Below are 19,931 nucleotides of genomic sequence, written 5' to 3'. Positions count from 1 at the left end.
TGTTTTAGAACCAGTTTGATTCAACGGAGGAGATATTACTGCGATATCACCTCGACGACCCGCGTGGCGGAGCGATCACCATACCGGCCTGACGCGCAAAGGCTCCCGGGTTCGATCCCTGGCCAGACAGATATCTAAATGATGAATTTAGATTTCTGTTTCTGGGTCTGGGTGTTTTTGTATTTGTCTATGTGTGTGTCCATGGCACCCACGACACAGGGAATCCTAGTGTGGGGCTGTGAGTGTAGAAAGCGTTTATTTATCGTTTATTTATTTATATATTTATTTATTTATTTATACCTATTTCTAGTGTGAAGCAGTGCTTGGATTTCGGCGGAGAACTGTCGAATGAAATGATCTTCTCAGTCTTCACGAATAGCAACACATCTGAAATTGGCTTCATAAAGGATTCAGTCCCATCTAAAATCGGATAAATACTTTGGTATTCCCGGGAACTAAATTGGAATATCTCAAGTAAGTAGCTCTACCCTATTTCATTGGATTATAGATACTAGGACTTTTCTATATATAAATTAACATTTGGTAACGATTACGGTATATATTATATTCGAAATTTAAATCCTCATATACCCACCCTAGAAACTAACAACAAAGAACTTTTCCAGTATGAATTTAGACATGTTTTCGTAGGTAAGGCCGTTAGTATTTACTTCCAATTTATTCCATTTATTGCACCTATAGAATAGCAATTTTTAGTAGAATTTATTTTTATTATATGCTAACAGCGATTCACTCCCAACATTATACTAATTCTACCTGTTTGTATTTATTTTTCTATATTATCATAGATAATATAAGCAAAACATACAATATTATAACAAAATAAAAGCATAACAGTAAACCCGTTACGAGAATACGATCTGTTTTCTCGCAAATATTTCTAGTAAAAATGTTTGTAGGCATATAGTGGAAGATATTGCTAGCATTCCTGCGATTCCGTTTTACCCCATCTCACCATGATAGATGTCATTACATAAATGTTAAGCGGTAATATTTTTTGTACGAAATATGTACTATTATTATTTTTTTATGCTATCGAAGTAGGAAATGAGCATGCAGTCAACGTAATGGTAAGTGACTACTGTCAACTTCAGATATTTGTAATCACTTCCGATTACAACTTTTCCTGAGATCTACCACAAATGCTAGAAGGGGTAGCAAGATAACCCTGAGTACTAAATTGTAACGCTGCCGAAAAGTATCTCCCTTACTATTTTTTCAACTAGAATACAGCAGTATTAGGCAGAAATAAATGTAGTGACTTTTTATTTGTCAAAAAAAACTTATGAGCTGTTATGTACGATATATATAGTATGTACCTGATATATATAGTATGCACTGTACATTCAATACACACCTGTATTGAATGTACAGTGCTCAGTGTAAATATAAAGTTCTGAAAGCTTATTGAAGCACCGCATTACTCGTGGCTGGCTGTCTTCTTTAATTAAAACTGATGATTTAGTCTTCACCCAGTTAAATCAATCTTCTAGGTATTTAAGACACTAATGCTACGCTACGCTTTCTGAAATATTACAGATATTATAAAGGTTAGGTTTAAAAATATATTGTATGGAGTCATTACATTACACCAGTACTACGAGTAATAACTGCATTTAATAAAGTTTTTTGGTTATTATATTTTGCGCAAAATTAGGAATAGCATCCTAAAAAATATTACACATGAGTTAGCTAAAAGTCAATCTTCTAAGCGATGCTATCAGATAACATAAAAATAATACAGGATATGTTTTGGGCGTCCCTTTAGAGGTACAATTTACAATATTTCAAAATCAAAGAGCTGTTCTTCGTTTGCACCAAATTGTGACTCATTTCCTTGGCTGAGGAAAAACTCACTTTTCGATACAACTTTATTATAAAGCGCCAAAGCCTGAGGTTAACTTTGTTACGAACTTTTCAAAGCGCCCGCATGTTGCCCGCTTTGTAGCCACCCGGCTGGTTTTAATAAACTGCAATAAACCAAAGTAATTTGTTCTGTAACCACACACCAAAAGACTTATGGCAAGGATGCGAGATTTAAACCGAGTAAATTGCGTATAAGTATATTTAAGATTGAAAGATCTTAAAAGGTAAGGTAGAAATGGAATATAAAAAATACATTAAATTTGTAATGTGTAATAAATAATCTTTGAATGAATTTTATTTATGTAAAAAAGAATTCAAACGAAAACACTCATAGAAATAAAGAACAATTTCGTATACTAATAAAATTTCAGCTCCTTAAAGTCTTGATATTTAAATTTAGATGAAATTCAGTTCACAAAAATATTCTTAATAAATTACTTACGCTACACATTCTTCTTACCTGTAACATACGTAAAGAGCAACCCAATATGTGTGTGGAATAAAAATTCAATTAATTGCTTATATTTTTTCGCTTACATCAGATTTTACTAAGCAAATCCACTTTTTATTGACACTTTATTTTTGTGATAAAAAATAATTAATGTGATAGAAAATGATGATGAATGATGGTGATGATGTGTGAGAAAATGATGTGATGATGATACATTAGATATGTATTATTAAATCATTAAGTTAAACGTAATGTTCTCGACCCTAGACAGTTTTATTACTTAGTGCCTTAGTAACTTAGTCAGCAGGTCATAAACAAAATCTAATAAAATATCAAATAACATAAAATTTACAATAGGCGATTCGGAAACGTAATAGAAGTACTTCAAGATATACAATTAACATTTCTCGACAAATTATGGAGTAGTAAAGTAAATTGAATATGTCCACATAATACGAGCAGAGATTTTCCTGAGAATTTTGGGATTTGTTTCTTGGAAAATCGTTATGTTCGCGAATGTGTGTGAAATCTGCTATTCTCACTTCATAATCACCATCAAACCATTATGGGCCCTCATCATTCTGGGCATAGGATTCATCATAAAAAAAGTTTACATCGCAGTATTACATTTTTTTTACAAAACGCTTCAGCCTTAGGTTTCCCCTCGATGTTTTCCATCGCAAGCAAACTATAAATAATTTCTAATATGCATGTAACTTGGAAAACCCAGAAATGCTACCTTAACTTAGAGCTTCAAAGCTCCGACATTAGAGGCCGGCTATAACTGTTTGTCCCTGTAGTTCCGGGACCAGAATAGGGCTACGGTATCCCCTGCCTGCCGTAAGAGGCGACAAAAAGGGGACTTCTGGGGTCACGGGTGACAAGAGTGGGAGCTCGAACCGCCCGGACAGCGGCCCCGGGAAGGACGGCGTTATGTGTGGTCGCATACCGTCGTACGCACCAGACGGTGTGGCGAGCGCCAAGCTCACCTGGGCGGAGCCCGACGGGACAATGCGCTTAGAGGACTCCGGTTGCGTTCCTTTGGAGATCCCGGAGCCCTCTACTTGTAGTGCGGTAAGAATCCTGACCGTCGCTCCCACGTCACCGGGTACCTTTTGAAGGTTTTCCCCCTCGTCAACAAAAAAAAATTAACTGTTACCGATACCCACCATAAATACTTCCCGCATTTAAAATTACAATGATATATATACACATAAGTGCAACTACAAGTCAGGTGAATTGCCTTCAATTCCTTCCTAACCGGAAATTGAAATTATCTACACAACATTATATATTTTGCATGAATACACATACACTGGCATTTTTTAAAGTGTTTTTTTTTTCAAACTAACTAAAGGTTGACGATTATTTCTATTTACGTTCGTAACTCTAAATTACCTATTAAGATAATACTAACCTATTTCTATTATGCATAACCTAAACCATTTTCCTTTATAACGTTGTAACCACCAATAAATTGCTATTAGCTCCTTTAATTTTCAGTAACCGCTCCGTGCCCGACTTATTAAATCGTGTCAGTCGTTTCATTAGGCGCGACCACGACGTACCCGAACTTTGGTTCGAGGAAATTCTATGAGATTCAATATTTACCGCTGACAGGTATTACTATAATAAAGTAGAAACAAGTATCAATTTGCATATTTTTAGTTTTTTTGTTATTGGTTTTTAGGATTAACCTTCTTTAAGTATATTGATGTAAAAATAAATTCTTGCAGTAATTAGGGTGTGTTATAAGAAAAACCCTTTAATAACATTTTTAATTGATTTCATGTGATTTATAAAGCGTCTCTCGCTTCTATTTTTACTCCTTGATAGAAGAAGCTCATTAAGTATTCTTCATATACAGTATTTAAATCTTTATAGTACATAATCCTAATACACCTGAGAATTCATTGAAAATTAATATCAAATCTTCTAAACCATAACATCTTCACGATTACTCCTGATACAAGGAGAAAAAGATTTGGCTGTCACTCAATGTTTGTAATATATTACGAGTATTACGCCAGATTTAGATACTCGAGAATAATCGACCGAGTAACTCGCTGAACAATAACGAGTATGTAAACGCTGTGTACAATGACAGGCGAAAAATTGTTTGATTCACGATGAAAACGGACGAGTGTTGAGGCGAGTACCATGTTGGTTTTTACATACTGTTACTCGCGTCTATTCGTTTGCAATCGGTGAATATCTAAACATGGCATTATGAATCTGGCAATACCTGTCTGTCACATTGACTGACAGACGTACTAGTATAAGTAGTATAGTAGTATAGTAGTATAGTATAATATTATACACTAAACATTCATACAAAGAGATAAAATATACAGGGTGATTTTTTCTCTACTATGTAATTTTTGATACTTTCTAGAAATGAATCCTTATTAACGACCATGTCAATTAAAAAATACCCTATGTAAACGTACCTTTAATTTTATGATGTTATTTGGATTATCATAAGTTTTTTTTTTATTATACTTTTTGTACGCATAAGTATCCTTTCGAGAATGATCCCCAGTCTTCATGGTTAACCACATGTTACTCACAGGTAAATTAGCTATACATAGTGAAATAATGATACAAACTGTCTTAGGAACTCTTAAATAATATATTGAATTACTAAAATAACCTTCAATACAGGTAAGCTTCTCTAAGCGTTTCTACCTGAGGATAGAGGAAACCCAATAACCTTACCTAACTCTATTTTGCAAATCCAAAAGCGAAGCGAAAATAAATTGTTCCCAGGGGAAGCATTTTGTTTTCTACATAAGAACATTCAAAGTAACTACATTCTTGTTTTCCACATTTCCTCTTGTTTTGTTTGAAATGTATGGGAACTATTTCAATTTCCTGTATCTATAGCATCGAAGAGATTTATTTATTGAAAAAATGTTACTTAAAAGTATAACCTATACGCATTGGAGCAGCATGATGGAGGACATTCCAGGCATCCCACAGTTATAGTGATAGACCCGGGCCCAACAGTGGGACATAATAATACTACTGTATTATATTGTTATAATGTTTTATAATAATTATATTTATATTTATACTGTTTATATTTTGTAAATTTAATTAATTGTGAGTAAATAAATATACTTATATACCAGGAAAAATAATAATAATAATAATAATTTATACAAAACTATCCACTGCTACGTCATTTTAACAAATACGTCGATAGATTAAAATATTAAAAGTAAAGTACTATTCTAATTAGTAATTCGCGAAGAAAACAGCATTTAGTTTATAATAACTACATAATTAATTCTCTTAAAGCCGTAAAAATAATAAACCTTATGAAACGACGCAAGGCTCTGTAAGCCAAAAAGATTATTTTCGGAGAGGTCACGATCCGAGTTCATTATCGGCTCCCACAGGACAACAGCGTTCTATAATAATCAGTGGTAATTACCTTGACGTGATTACCTAACAGACTTACGTTGTATCGATGGTCGACAAATATGTAGATAAAAGATGTTAGAACTTTTTATACGGTAATGGCGATGAAGCAGTGATAGCCTAACTATAAAGATTTCATACAAGGATTTTCATACTCAAACTTTCATCTCGCTTCACACTAAAACTATTAGATAGATTGAGATTTCAAATACATTTTTAGAAAAACTTATGACCAAATTGATATTAAGTCGCTGATGACACTGTTCCTTCTCATGTTTGGTATTTTACTACTATATAGTATTTACCATAAAACATAAAAAAACAAGGTATTTACTACATCTAGGAGTCTAAGACTAGCAGGGTACCTAATATGACTTAGACAGGAGAGTCGCTCCAGTGGTCGGCATATTTTACTGTAGAGCATTAATATAGTGATTTATGGAAAAATTTAGCCTTTCATATCATTTATATGTTTATAACATTTTTCAATATAAGGATAAGCATTTATAAATACCAGTGAAAAATACTATAACATTTTTACGACACCTTTTATTCCACAATACGATAGAACAGAACTGTGAACAAAGACATTCAACTATATCTATTTATTTAATCTTTTTGGCTTTAAGTATGAGTAATAAAAATTAAACATAGGTTTGCTTTTAGGATTCTTGGATTTCTTTAATAAAATTGTACGTACACTCGTTAGAAGTCACAGCTGTTAGCCTGGCTAAAAATAATATATCTGTGTACTGTGTTATTATTACACAAGTTTGTACTTGCAGACAGTTAAACATATTAACTAAGCACACATTGCCATAAAATACTTACGAAGAATAATTACATAAATAACAATATTCACTTTGAAAAATGTTAGGAGTAGGAAATTTTACTATTCGTCGCTTAAGAAGTAAGACATGCTTAACATTTTATCGCAAGAAAAGAATCTGTCATTTTTGTGTGACGAAGTGTACGCACATGTTCGCTTTCACTCGCATTTTATTCCTCAAGCACGTATAAAAAGATAAATGCAAAAAAGATTAATAAAAATACTGAAAACTGGATAAAAAAACATATGGTTCTGTGCGTAAAAATGCATACTAAATGTACTCGTACTAAAGTGATACCTATCAAGTACGTGTATAAATTTTCTGTCTTATGAAAACGGCTCCAATGAATCTTTGTCAGCAATCTCGTTAGACAGAACACGTACGTTTTCCTAGCCGACGTATTTTGACGACTGATAGACACAGTAGAGCTCCATCATGTATTACGTATAGCTTTTATCCGAGACGTTTCAACGTCAGTGGTATAAGAAAAGCTGCTAAAATACGCTTGTGGTTTAGTACCTCGTAAATCTAGCGTCGAGGGACACTAGACTGCTATTAGGTCGAAAACTTCTCTGTTATACCTAAATATGTTGGCTGAATCTACAATAGGTACGTTATTTCGGTAAGAAAGACAATTAGCTTATATTTACCGCAGACCGTGGTCATTTAGAACACCCACGGCGGCCATTACTGCCGCTTCACATTAAGTATTTTGTCTTGCGACGCCTTGTCCGAGTAATTACGCCCAAAGGGAAAACTCGCCCGCCTTAATAGATATTACTATTTGTGAAATAGGTGTACATATGTCTGGCGAAGTATAATACATTTTTTTACTTTCGGCGATGCTTTTGACCTGTTGCCTTGCTTATAAAATGAAAGTTAATATTTGTGGTCAGAGGACTCCCGATAGGAATAATATAGTTCGCTTAAGATTAAAAACAAATACATAAAAAATAAAATTTAAAGTTTCCACTCATTAAATACTGAGGTTATACAACCGACCGCGCATGATGCTTATCCGGTTGAATCTATCGAGAATTAAACAGAAGCATCATGCGCGGCCATTTACACTAGTGTGCGTTGCTACGAGTACCGTAGCACACTCGTGTACACTCAGATAAAACTAGACAATAGAAAAAGATACAAAGAAAGTTGTCCATGCGACTATATAGCGCATAACGTTTTTTTACATAACGATTCCTACCATACAGCTCCTAACATAAGCCGCGTTAAAGAACTCGTTTCAAACTGTTTCGGATTCACATTAATTAAATCAACGGAAGCTGGTTGCTACTGGACCCGCTTAGTGTCGGTCGGTGATTCTCAGATTTTAGCCTGATTGTACAAGTTGTAGCTACTGTAATTAATCTTTATATAACGTGTACTCAGTCCAATTGCGACGGTCTGAAAGTCGTAACTAAAGATCCTAGTAGTAAACTAACTGTTTGTTTACATTAAATGTGCAATGTTTAAATCAAACACTGTAGATAATATAAATGTTCATGTTTTCAATAAAATTTCATGCGTAAAACGCAGTAAATAGTGTGATTACTTAAAAGCCATTTCTTCTATTTCTTCTTTTTATTCTATTTCTTCTATTTTTTCTTTCGTCTTCTATTTCTTCCGTAAATAAACATAAAGCTACATTTTACGGAAATTACCTTAAACAGAAAAATACAAGACAACGATAAAGACAGTTAGCTAAGCAAATTCAAAACAGCAACTGTCTAATAAACTCAAATTTTAGTATATATAAAGATTTTTTAAAAACCTGTTATTACTTTACTTAAATAATTAAAGACTACCATGTTATCAATTTAATTAAGGCTTACGTAAGCTTTAATCCATATTGAATTTACTTATGGATTACGTGGAATAACATTTTCACTTACCACAGTTTTTCGATCCAGTATAGCGCTACTATTTCTCTTGTCAATGTCGTAAGAGGTGACTTTCAACTTGATTCTAAGAAATAAACTTCCAAAGGTCTGTACGATAAATACATATCTATAAAATCGATGGGAAATTGTTTATCTATAGAAGATAGATTCTATTAAAAGATAGATTCTTGAATTGATTCGGAACAAAGTGTGATAAATTGATTCACAAAAGAATCGAGGAGCAAAAAATCGATTCTCCAAAAATCGCCCCCCCTATTTAGGATCGAAGCTAGCGAAAAAACAAAACAAATGTTCATCAGGGATAAACAATCACTGAAATACGTAGCCGTCAGCAAGTACACATTTGCTAATATTCAATCAATTTCGAAATAATTGAATTTCGATTTTCTAGGATCGATCGATCCATTACTGGATATCGATTAAAATAATCGATTTTTTCGTCCAAAAAGCGATTATTTTGGTTCCTCGATTAATCGATCTCAGATTGCCATCCCTAAGCTGTGGATTCAACAACAAATAAAAAGTTAAAATTTTCCAGTGGTCTCTTATTGTTTCTCGCCATTTTATATTCTTCGACTACAGTAGAAATGTTTCAAGTCACTTAGATATTACTTAAACACACTGGGGTATAATTTTCAATTTGTAGAAAGTTATTATATATTAAAAATATATTCCGTATCAAGAAAATAGTCACGATTCTTATCATACTACTTTAAGATTCTAGTTCGAGCAATTCGCTAAAGTTAGTTTAAGAGTTTAATTAATTGTAATAGGTACTCTTATTCGCTTATTTGTGTCTGAGAAAATTAAACAAAGCCGTTAAACTGGGCTTTGTATCAATAATTACAATCTACACAGTAAACTTGATAGGAGTTGAGATCAAAGAAGATTCGTGCAGTGGTTTCTTGAGCTGTAGTAAATTGTTTACATTTGATTCTATTTAAAATTAATATCCAGTTGGCATTTACCTCGCAAATAAAAGTAATATTGTAATCTGGCCAAAATTGTGTAAGTGAGAAATGTTTCAAGCGTACGCAGTCCACCCAGGCCGCGTCCACACATAAATCCGAATTTATTCACAACACTCTATTTTTGAAATCATACCGCGGATTCAAACGTTACTCCGTTGTGGTTTTTAGATAGATTCATGATTTGGCAAACTCATAACTTTACTACGTTTTGTGTTGATATATGTTTCACAGTAACACAAATGTGCGGAAAGTTCTGTATAAACGAATGTTATCTACGATACCTGTTGGAGATATATGCCGGTGATAGACGCTGAAAGCAGAGCTTCATCCGTCACAGCGAGCGAATCATGATCCGACGGCTGTGGGTGAAATGGGACGATATATTTTATAGTTTTTAACAAAATATTTACATAATATTTAAGCGTCTATTTGTTTGATATTTATTTTTTCCTGTAAAGAAATTTATTGTAATACATAAACATTAATGCGTATACATTTGTTAATACATATTTTTGTTTCAACGCATACCTCTCAGTGCCTCCTACTGCATCCGCGTAGATAGAGTGATTTTATTCGACGCCGACAAACATGAAATATGGCCCTTGTCGAGTGTACGTAAATAAATAATTGGTTTCCTTCCTACTTAGCAATTAACTGTAGGAACCAATGCGCCTATACTATTTCCGTCGGCACATTTCCTCAGATCTCTCAAAAGAGGCCGCCGCACTCGCGTCGAGTCGAGAGTTTCATTAAAAGCGAGTGCCACAATGAAAAGAACAAAAGCAAGGTTAAACCCTCGCCCCTTCTAGCTAAATTTGTGAATAGATAACACAATACATTTTTTGCCATTTACGTCATACAAGAAAAATATTTATACATACAATTGCAAAAACTTCTGTAGGTACCTACGCCTTAATAATACAAAGTTATCGTTATATTAGACTAAGCAACAGGTAATTTGTCCCTGTAGTTTCGGGACCAGAATAGGGCTACGGTATCCCCTGCCTGTCATAAGAGGCGACTAAAAGGGGGCTTCCGGGGTTGCGGGCGGCAAGAGTGGGTAGCTCGAACCGCCCGGTAAGCGACCCCGGGAAGGGCGGCGGTATGTGTGGTCGCATACCGTCGTACGCACCAGACGGTGTGGCGAGCGTCAAGCTCACCTGGGCAGAGCCTGACGGGGCAACGCGCTAAGAGGACTCCGGTTGCGTTCCTTTGGAGATCCCGGGGCCCTCTACGCAGCGCCGAGGACGGCCACCGGGGGGGTTTTAGTGCGGTAAAAATCCCACATAACCCTGCGTCGCTCCCACGGCGCCGGGTACCTTTTGAAGGTTTTCCCCTCGTAAACAAAAAAAAAGGCAACAGGTAATTAAAAAGAAAGTTTAAATATTCTGTTCAAATTAACAAATAGTATGAAAATATTATTTGTTTATTTATAAGCAATTGGCTTGTGGTAACAATTATCTTAATAGCTAAATCCATTTCATTAATTCGGAAGGTTGTAAGATGGTAGTCGTTTCGGTAGAAGGCTGAGGATATAGGCTAACTTACATTTGAGGCAAACATTTTAGTGTTCAGTGGAATCGCATCCGTGATCGACTTCAAGTAAAACCCCCTGTTATAAATTATTTTTTTTTTTTCAAAACTGAAATCCCTTTGTTCTATCTTCCTTATCTAGCTAAATTTTAAGAACTAACTCAACGTTTTAAACGTCACTTTACACTGAGGAAGAACGCGACAAATTACTCGTACAAGCGGATAGAGTCGGTAGCGGAAGCTCGATATATAATATATTTATGTAACAAGTGGCACCTGCATGCAACAACGTATTGTTCTACATTCGCGTGAATTCAGGAAACGTACACGGCCACTGAAGCAAAATTACTTGGAAAGAGGCTTTCGTGTCCCGCTGTCGAATAATTGAGGACACCTTTTTTATAAAAAACTAGTAACAGATGAGCATGCAGTCTACCTGATCGTAAGTGGCTACTGCCGAGACGGGTATCTGTGATCAACCTCAGATAGGATTAGATCTTCCTACCTGAGGTCGGCGGCAGCTGAACCGTTACCCCTAAACGGAAACGTACGTCTCCCTTAACACAACCGTCAAACCAGAATACAGTACCTCTTAACACTACTGTTAATAGGCAGAAATAGTTTGGCGGTGATGTCAGCAGAATCAAACCACTAAGGGTTCTACCACCTTTCTTTTCCTTTTTTTTTTGTTGACGAGGAGAAAACCTTCAAAAGGTACCCGACGCCATGGGAGCGACGCCGAGTTATATGGGATTTTTACCGCACTAAAACCCCCCCGGCGGCCGGCTACAAAACTATGTGACCACCACGTATTCATGATAATATGATGCATGCATTTATAATTTCACATTTCATTTGTAAGCAACTAAGGACAAATTGCCCCATATATGTCAAGGTACCCCTATGATGCATTTTTTTTAAATTTATGTATGTAGTTTTAATGTATGTACATAATCATACATATATATCAACCATTTGATGTTATTAAATTAGTATAGACATCAGCTAGCGCCCAAGTAATATTTCTACGTGAAATAGGTTACAAGGCATTTTCTATAACATAAAGATGAAACGCCTCACGTCAATATTTCTCCATACGTCTAGAAACAACATAAAAGCGAGAGAATTGCCACAATAAGGCATAAACACGTTTATATACAAACAATATTTACGTGCTCTCATTTATGTTCTATTACATAACAAATATTCACACACATTAACGTACATCATCATCATCGACCCATTACTGTCCAACTGCTGGGCACGGGTCTCTTCTCAAAATGAGAAGGATTAGACCATAGTCCACCGCGCTGGCCAAGTGCGTATTGGTAGATTCTACATAGTTATGAAAACATTTTTTTAATATTTCTCAGATATGCAGATATCCTCATGATGATTTCCTTCGCCGTTTAAGCAAGTGATAATTAATTTCTAATACGCACATAACTTTGAAAAAGGCATGGGATTTGAACCTCGGACCCCTCGATCAAGAGGCCGAGTTTCTTAACCACTAAGCTATCACTGCTTAACGAGCGATTATCTCTATTTTACCTTGTTATGCACACTCTAGCTGACCTAAATGCCTGAAGATTCACGCTCCTAACATTTACCCGCCCATATCAAGTCTTGTCTCCAAACCAAGCGAGTTTGTCAAACAAGCTCTATTAAAATTCATGTCAACATGAACGTGAGTGACGTAAAACGTTTCAAATGCGTAAATATAGGGTTGGGGAAGGTAGGTGTGGAATGAAATGGTATTAATGTCTGACATTGAATGAGGTAACGTAAAATGAGGTCATAAAAATGCCATTACGTAACGGAGTATTTTAATTACATTTTTTGAATAATTAAAAAGTATGCATTATTCAACTTCTTCAGCTCTTGAATCGTACGGCTTAATGAATAACAGTTATAATATTCATAGTTACATTTATACATTGACAAGTATAAAATGTTGCAAAGACATAATTTTTACCAATCCATAGATACTTCGTCTCCGTTTTTGCTACTCTTTTGAAAAACTGAGACTGTGCCTTAGAAAAGTCCTTTAAAGTATCCTTTAAATTTAAATATTTGAAATTTATGTTAATAATAAATAATGCGTACTTCTTTGCTTACAATTAATTTAAAATTATTTGACCTAATAATGTAGCTGATATTCTTAGCAATGTTTACTTACAGTCAGATTACCTTTTGGGAGATAAAAGTAATTGCTTTCGTTTAATTAACTGGATCAATCGTCTCGGTCATTAATCAGACGTATTCTTGTATCCTCTAAATCGCTGATACCCATCACTCCTCACCCTAACGGATAGATCGTAAAACAAATGTGTTGTTAACGGATTACAACCGTAAAGCTATTTAACATAAATAAAAGTTTTACTTCGAAATAATTCAACATAGACACACTGTTTACTGGAATCATATAAAGTCTTCTGGCTTCGAAAATCTTTATGTTCCTCATCTCCGGTGGAAAAGGTGGGCAGTTTTACTTATGAGTGCTAATGATAGAAGCCTCTATGTACGCTTGGAATAAAAATGCACTTGACAACTCAATAGAATGACGAATCTTTGACATGTATAATTAATTTTAAAATGAATAGTAATTGTATGTTGTACTATATTTATCATGGAAATGAAACCTTATGTAAATTAATTCTGCTACCTCTAGTATTTTGCGACGCCCTCTCAGGGCATCACATATTGCTTACATTTTGTTGTAAGTTGTGTGTGTATTTTGCAATAAATAAATAAATAAATGAATGCAGAAACTTCAGGCTTATAACAACCATCTGGAAGTGAACCAGAGTCCAAATTAACAGTATTTACTGATAGCTTCATTATCACAGTATATTTTTTAGTTTTTATAAACTGCAAACAAAAATGATTAGTATAGTTGTTGTTGTAGTTCTTCAAACTCGATTCAGATAAACAATATTTACTTAATAGTTTGATATTTTCAACAATCCCTAAGAACTAGATAGACAAAAAGAGCCCAACAATTTCGAACTACTCAAAACAAGCTGTACTCACTCTACTATAATCCTTTCGTAAGTTCTACATCAATCTTAAGATCTAAAAAGGGTGATACATTTGCGATTGGCCTTGTCATATGTTCTCTCTCAAGGAAACTTTAAGTGACATGGATAGCAAATACATAGCATATGTATTTCGATGTAAATCGAGGTCCGGGATTGAAATAATTTTTTCTCATCTAGTTAATTCCAGTGGATATATGTATAATTGTCATTTATATTTACAGTGAATGTAAACATCGAAAACCTTCGAAAGTAACCTTCGTGTCTGATTTCTCTATATAATGTGTGACAAATTATACTTGTTGTAGTATGATGAACTAACGTTCGAAAAGCAGTGCTACCAGTATGGTTCATGCGATGAGAACGCATTCGAGCGTGAAGTAATTCTGCAAGAAATATATCAGTAAAAGGGATGTCGCCTGAAATACATATGAGGATTATGAGGTGACCATCTTCGTCAATACGAGTGACAATACAGCTGTGATAGGCTTCAGTTAGAACCGTTTTATTCTAGAACTGTTCTATTTGGAGGTTGGTTCAGACATCCCGCAGGTAGACTACATGGTCTTTCGCTATTCTTGTATGTTGTATTGTATGTTGATAAAAAGTAACAGTAATGGTTTGATAGTATGTTACAGTTAGATATTAATACGAGCAACAAGTAAGTGTTCCAAAATATATTACCGTAAATCATATTTTATTTGATACACGATACTAGTAAAACGAAGGTGCTCTCGAAACCTTCCAATACTTGCGGGCAAAGCAAACATGTTTACACTGAATATGGGGCTTCGCTTATAACGAACAAGCTTACATAGACCTACTTCAAAAATATAGGTAAATCCAATGTCTCATATTACTTCTATTTCCATAATAAACGAATTTTACTTCACCGTTTATCTAATTCAATTATCTTTACAAAATAAATACAATTAAAGAGCCAAGGTGCGATTTAAAATGGTTTCTAAGTTTGCACGCGGGTGAAATTTCGTTTTAATAGAACCTGTAATTAATTTCATTGCATTCAATTTTTCTTGCAAGTATTGACTGCAAAAACTGTATGTGTGAATATGTGGAAAACTGACGATAACAATGTACGATTATGCTTAATAATTTCGCATTTTTTTTTCTATTTTCCGTAATCACACCGAAAATCGGACACACGTTTGTGATGCCACGATAATACGATTATGTAAACGCACGGCTGTGCATTCAACAGAGCTAATCCAACCGAAAGCGATACACGAATGTTTTATATTAAATATCATTATTGTGTTATTTCATTTATTTTTCGTATTGTGCGACCTTTCAAGACGTAATATTGAGATTATAGGTAAATTATATCAATGATTTAATACCCATGATAGTTATATGAAACTTGTCTACATCTTTCAAACACAAAGTAAGAAAAAATAAAAACGCTATAAGAAGTTGCAACGACATTAGATAATTAGATAGTAATTTAATGATGTTTGATTGTCGGTGGCATTCAAAAATCATTATATTAGCACTCTTAGCTCTGTAGCACCAGAATATAAAAACCGGGTGCGGCCAATTCTTGAGTGGATAACCGGTAATTGCAAATTCTTATGTTGAGATATCGGTTTAATCGCTAAGCCCTGTCGAAACCCTTCGGTCGGTTTAAAAGCTTTGGATAAAGGGGTTAGCCACTAACTTGTATTGGAGAATCGATCCAATTCGCAACGAAGCAGCGTAATTAAGTACGCTTCAGGCCTCCATGACGAGAGATCCCCATCAAACTAACCGGCAACGATTTTCGAGGGACTCACTTCCGCATTTAAACGGGTTAGTTCAAAATCTTAAATAAATAATTTTTAAATAATAACGTTTGGAAAACGTATTGGGAGCCGTAAAATGCTGGGGAGCATTGTCCATAGGTGACAAACTCTGTCCTATAGGAAATTTCTCAGGATCTAAGAGATTATGTGACATCTGTCTGCAGTCGATAAAGCGTGCTCCAAAAGTCAATATAATATAGGAAATAGTAGCTATTTATTATCTGTAAATTCCGTCATACATTTTAATCCAATTAATGTTTCTTTATCCTTATAATAAGGTAAAATGTTGCTTGTTCACTAAAACAATAGCGTAATTTCAGTTTGGAAGTATTCTAAACTGTTTATGTTTTTATCTTTACCTCATACGACACACACTATAAATAAATGAATACAATTGATCATAAAGTTTATTAAATTCCTGTAATAAATTATACCCGTACTTAGGATACTAATTACTGAACTTAAGAAGTTCATAAATCTAGGTGCGCTGTTTAATAAAAATTACGGAAGCATAGAAAAATAAAAAATAACAAATTCATGTTTACTATGCCAAATTTAAAATAATAAGTGTTTTTATATCATTACTGTAGACTAAACTCACCGGACATTAGCGAGGGTGTGTCGTCGGCTCTTGAGGTATCTGCCGTGGTACTTCTGGAGTTCTCCGATGCTGCCTTGCTCGGCCTGCATCCTGCCGGAGGGGAGCAGCGGCGCGGGCGTCTCGTCCGCCGCCTGCCCGGGCGACACACTGACCGCGCCGGAGCCACGCTTACGAGCTTTGTTAGACTTCCTCGCTGTCGCCGATATGCATATCTTCACTGAGGACGGACTCCCGAAACTACGCTTCTTCCCCGAACTTCTCGACGACGTGTATGCCGTATCGGTACTACTCCTCGTACTCTTGTACGATGGAGTCAACGTGGCATCCGTCGCGTCCTCCAACGGCCAGTCCGAATCGTCCTCCTCCTCGATCCCGGGGAGAGGAGACTGTTGGCCGAGCGGACGCGGAGAGCTTATTACAGGTTCCGGGACGACTGTAAACAAGCAATAAACACTAAAACAAACCTAGCTGTGGCTGCGTGGGCGTTTATACGTCTCTTGTAGAAAGATATAAGAATGTCGAGCGAAGATATTGCTAAACGAATCACAAACGAGATATTTTAATTTATAACGATACTCAATTGAAATACCGCAGAGTTTTTAATAACCTCAAGACGATTTCGTGGCTTAATAACTAGATTATAATTTATTGACATTACGTATTCTGAGCTCGTTTAGTAACTTCGGACAAGGATAAGGTTTTAGCGGCTAATTACTAGTCTCCGCGGTAAATTGTTTGTGGTTTGAATTGTAAGAGATAGAGATCTAATTTTACCACAAATATTAAACGTATTTAAGATATTTTAAGAGCAAAAATACATATGGCAAATACGTATATTGTCTTACTTGCTTACGTACCTAATGAATTTTTAACTCGTATTGAATAACGTCGATACCTGTATATTAAAATACTGCAAATTACTATAAGTTTTTTTTTTATAATATAGGAGAAGCAGACGAGCATACAGTCCACGTGATGGTAAGTGGCTACTGCCGCCCATGGACATCTGTAATCAACCCCAGATAGGATTAGATATTCCCACCTGAGGTCGGCCACAGATGCGCCGCTACTCCTGAGGACTAAGCTGGAACGCCTCGGAAAAGTAAGTCTCCCTTACCACATCCTTCAAACCAGAACACAGCAGCGCTTAACTCTGTTGTGATTAGGTAGAAATAGGTGTGGCGGTAGTGCCGCCGGAGTCGAACCACAAAGGGTTCTACCACCTTTACAGATAAATATTCATCATCACATATGTGATATAATCCTATCCATTTTCATAAGCGAGTATCATCGTTTATACGATATCAATTACGGTTAGGCTCATATCATAATCCGGGTTAATATAATCGAAGAATTAATCATCCAGATATTAGACGGTGTTGTGAGAAATTCGAAACCAATATCAATATCGTAACAATGTAATAGTAGTTTAATATAATACATATATCTATCTATTACTAATTAATTAATTGTTGGATGTCTTCTGTAGATTTGCGATAAATATGTAATTTTATCAATTGATATACTCGTATATCTATACTAATATTTTATTTATACCGATTTTAAAAATGCTTTCACCATTCGAAAGCTACATTATCCACGAGTAACATAGGCTATATTTTATATGAAATATATTTGATAAATATATTTTGAGGCGGTACAAAGTTTGCCGGGTCAGCTAGTGTATTATAATTTAAAAGAATCAAATGATGACGACACAAATCTATTTATTTGTACTCGAACAATGAATTTTCAGGTTTTTAACGCCCGATAATCAATTATCAATCTATGCAATCTTTGCCTACTAATCGAAAAATTAAAACGTCTAGTATGAAGAATGTGATCGTGTTTACAAAACATTACATAGACTGAATATGAACGGTAATGGGTAAAAAAATATAAACTTATTTTATTGATAAGTAATTCTACAATATTGTGTAGAATATACACGATTTTCTACTAAAATACGCCCTGTATTGCTTCAGTCTGATCCTAAAGCAAACTTTTAATTGGTCAGCTAGTGAGGTCAATTAATGTCTGGCCATAGCGCACAGTAGCAATCTACCGAGAGTTAATCGTTCGCGAAATTAGAGATACGAGGCTTGTCATGCTATAATAGGGAATTGGCAAAATTGGGGGTACTAGTGATCGTGTGGTGATCGAAAATCGATCATAATCATACGAAAATTGACTTGACACATGGGAATAATCATGATTCACCACCTAAAAAGAAAACTTTATGACTAAAAGAAAAAGATATTAAATTGATTTTTCTTTGCCTATGTATAGATAGATTAATAATGATGAGGATTTTAATATCCATGTGGCGAAGTAGACGCTATATCAGTTTACATTTCAGATATCCTGGGTTCGATCCCGGTTTATACCTATATAAAACATATATTTAAAATTCCTTTCAGAATCTAAATATGGGTCTTTGAACAATATTGTCTCTGTACGTGCATTCAAAGAACGATCCTGATATAGAGATGTAGAACGCATTAAAGCTCCATGGATTTGCGATCGATTCCCGGCGGGAACAAATGGCTGTGACAGACACATAAAATGAACTTCCACACAGATTGTATTACTTGCAACACAGAGTTCATATTGGATTGCTGCATTAAAATGTAAAAATAGACATATCTTCTCCTAAGAAGACTTTATTGCTTGATGGGTAGGTTTACGAGTAACAACTCGATTAGGTTTGTCTGCGACAAAATTAACTCAACCAAATAAATTATTATTGAATACAGAGAGAAAATTCAAGAATTTACAAGTTTTTATTCAACTTGTTATGTTCTTCTGCTCTCTAGAATTTCACGTAATGGTCTTCAATGTATGGTTCTGTAATGGATCAAATATTACTATTTTAGTATCAATAACTTTTCTAATTTACTTGGAGTAAATCTGGATTTGATTTTTGATTTGGATTTGACCTGATGGTACAACCAATACACAGTGAAATTTGACGTCGAACGCTTAAAAGCTTCCGTACAAAACTTGAAAATATTTTTACATTATAACTTCACTCAAAAGTTTAATAACTTTTCTTATTGTAGAGAGGAACGGTCAGAGTTTAAATAAGAATTTCGCGAGAATATTTCCCCTACTACAAATAACTTATATAAATATTTTTTCTTTATTTATATTACTCGCTTAACGCTTATTCGCGCGATGTGAGTAATGATTATTATTTTTATAAAACATGTTCGATAAATTTATATACCTCCATATTGTAAACAATATCCAGTGGTTATAAAATACGAACTCTTTAGTATAAACAAATATTTAGAATTTGCTGTTATTGTAATAAAAATTATACGACAATTTTAACAGTAGTTAAAATTTACTGTGTAATATGCTACGGAAGAAGATTAAAATAACCAACCACGTGTAGCGTAACTGGACGGAAACTACGCTGTTTCTTAAACATGGTACAGTACCCCTACCATGAGTTTTTACGTTTTGACAAATACGACTGTTTCGGTATT

The 19,931-nt window shown here is 34.8% G+C and overlaps 1 protein-coding gene across 2 annotated transcripts in view; it reads right to left on the bottom strand.

The window, feature by feature from the left end:
• Positions 1-19,931, bottom strand: part of dnc (phosphodiesterase dunce) — a 458,672-nt gene that overhangs the window by 349,849 nt on the left and 88,892 nt on the right. Inside the window, exon 2 of one of the 2 annotated variants that reach the window (XM_073084966.1) lies at positions 16,438-16,870. The exons of the other annotated variant lie outside the window; for it this stretch is intronic. Within the exon in view, the coding sequence (XP_072941067.1) occupies positions 16,438-16,526 (89 nt within the window). The 5' untranslated portion in view covers positions 16,527-16,870. The remainder of the gene's footprint in view (positions 1-16,437; positions 16,871-19,931) is intronic. 2 annotated transcript variants of the gene reach the window in all.

The sequence above is a fragment of the Epargyreus clarus genome, unplaced genomic scaffold, assembly GCF_041222505.1.
Source record: "Epargyreus clarus isolate Ecla_fem2 unplaced genomic scaffold, WU_Ecla_fem_2.2 ptg000021l, whole genome shotgun sequence".
NCBI lineage: Eukaryota > Metazoa > Arthropoda > Insecta > Lepidoptera > Hesperiidae > Epargyreus > Epargyreus clarus.
This window is presented reverse-complemented; position numbering and strand designations above follow the sequence as displayed.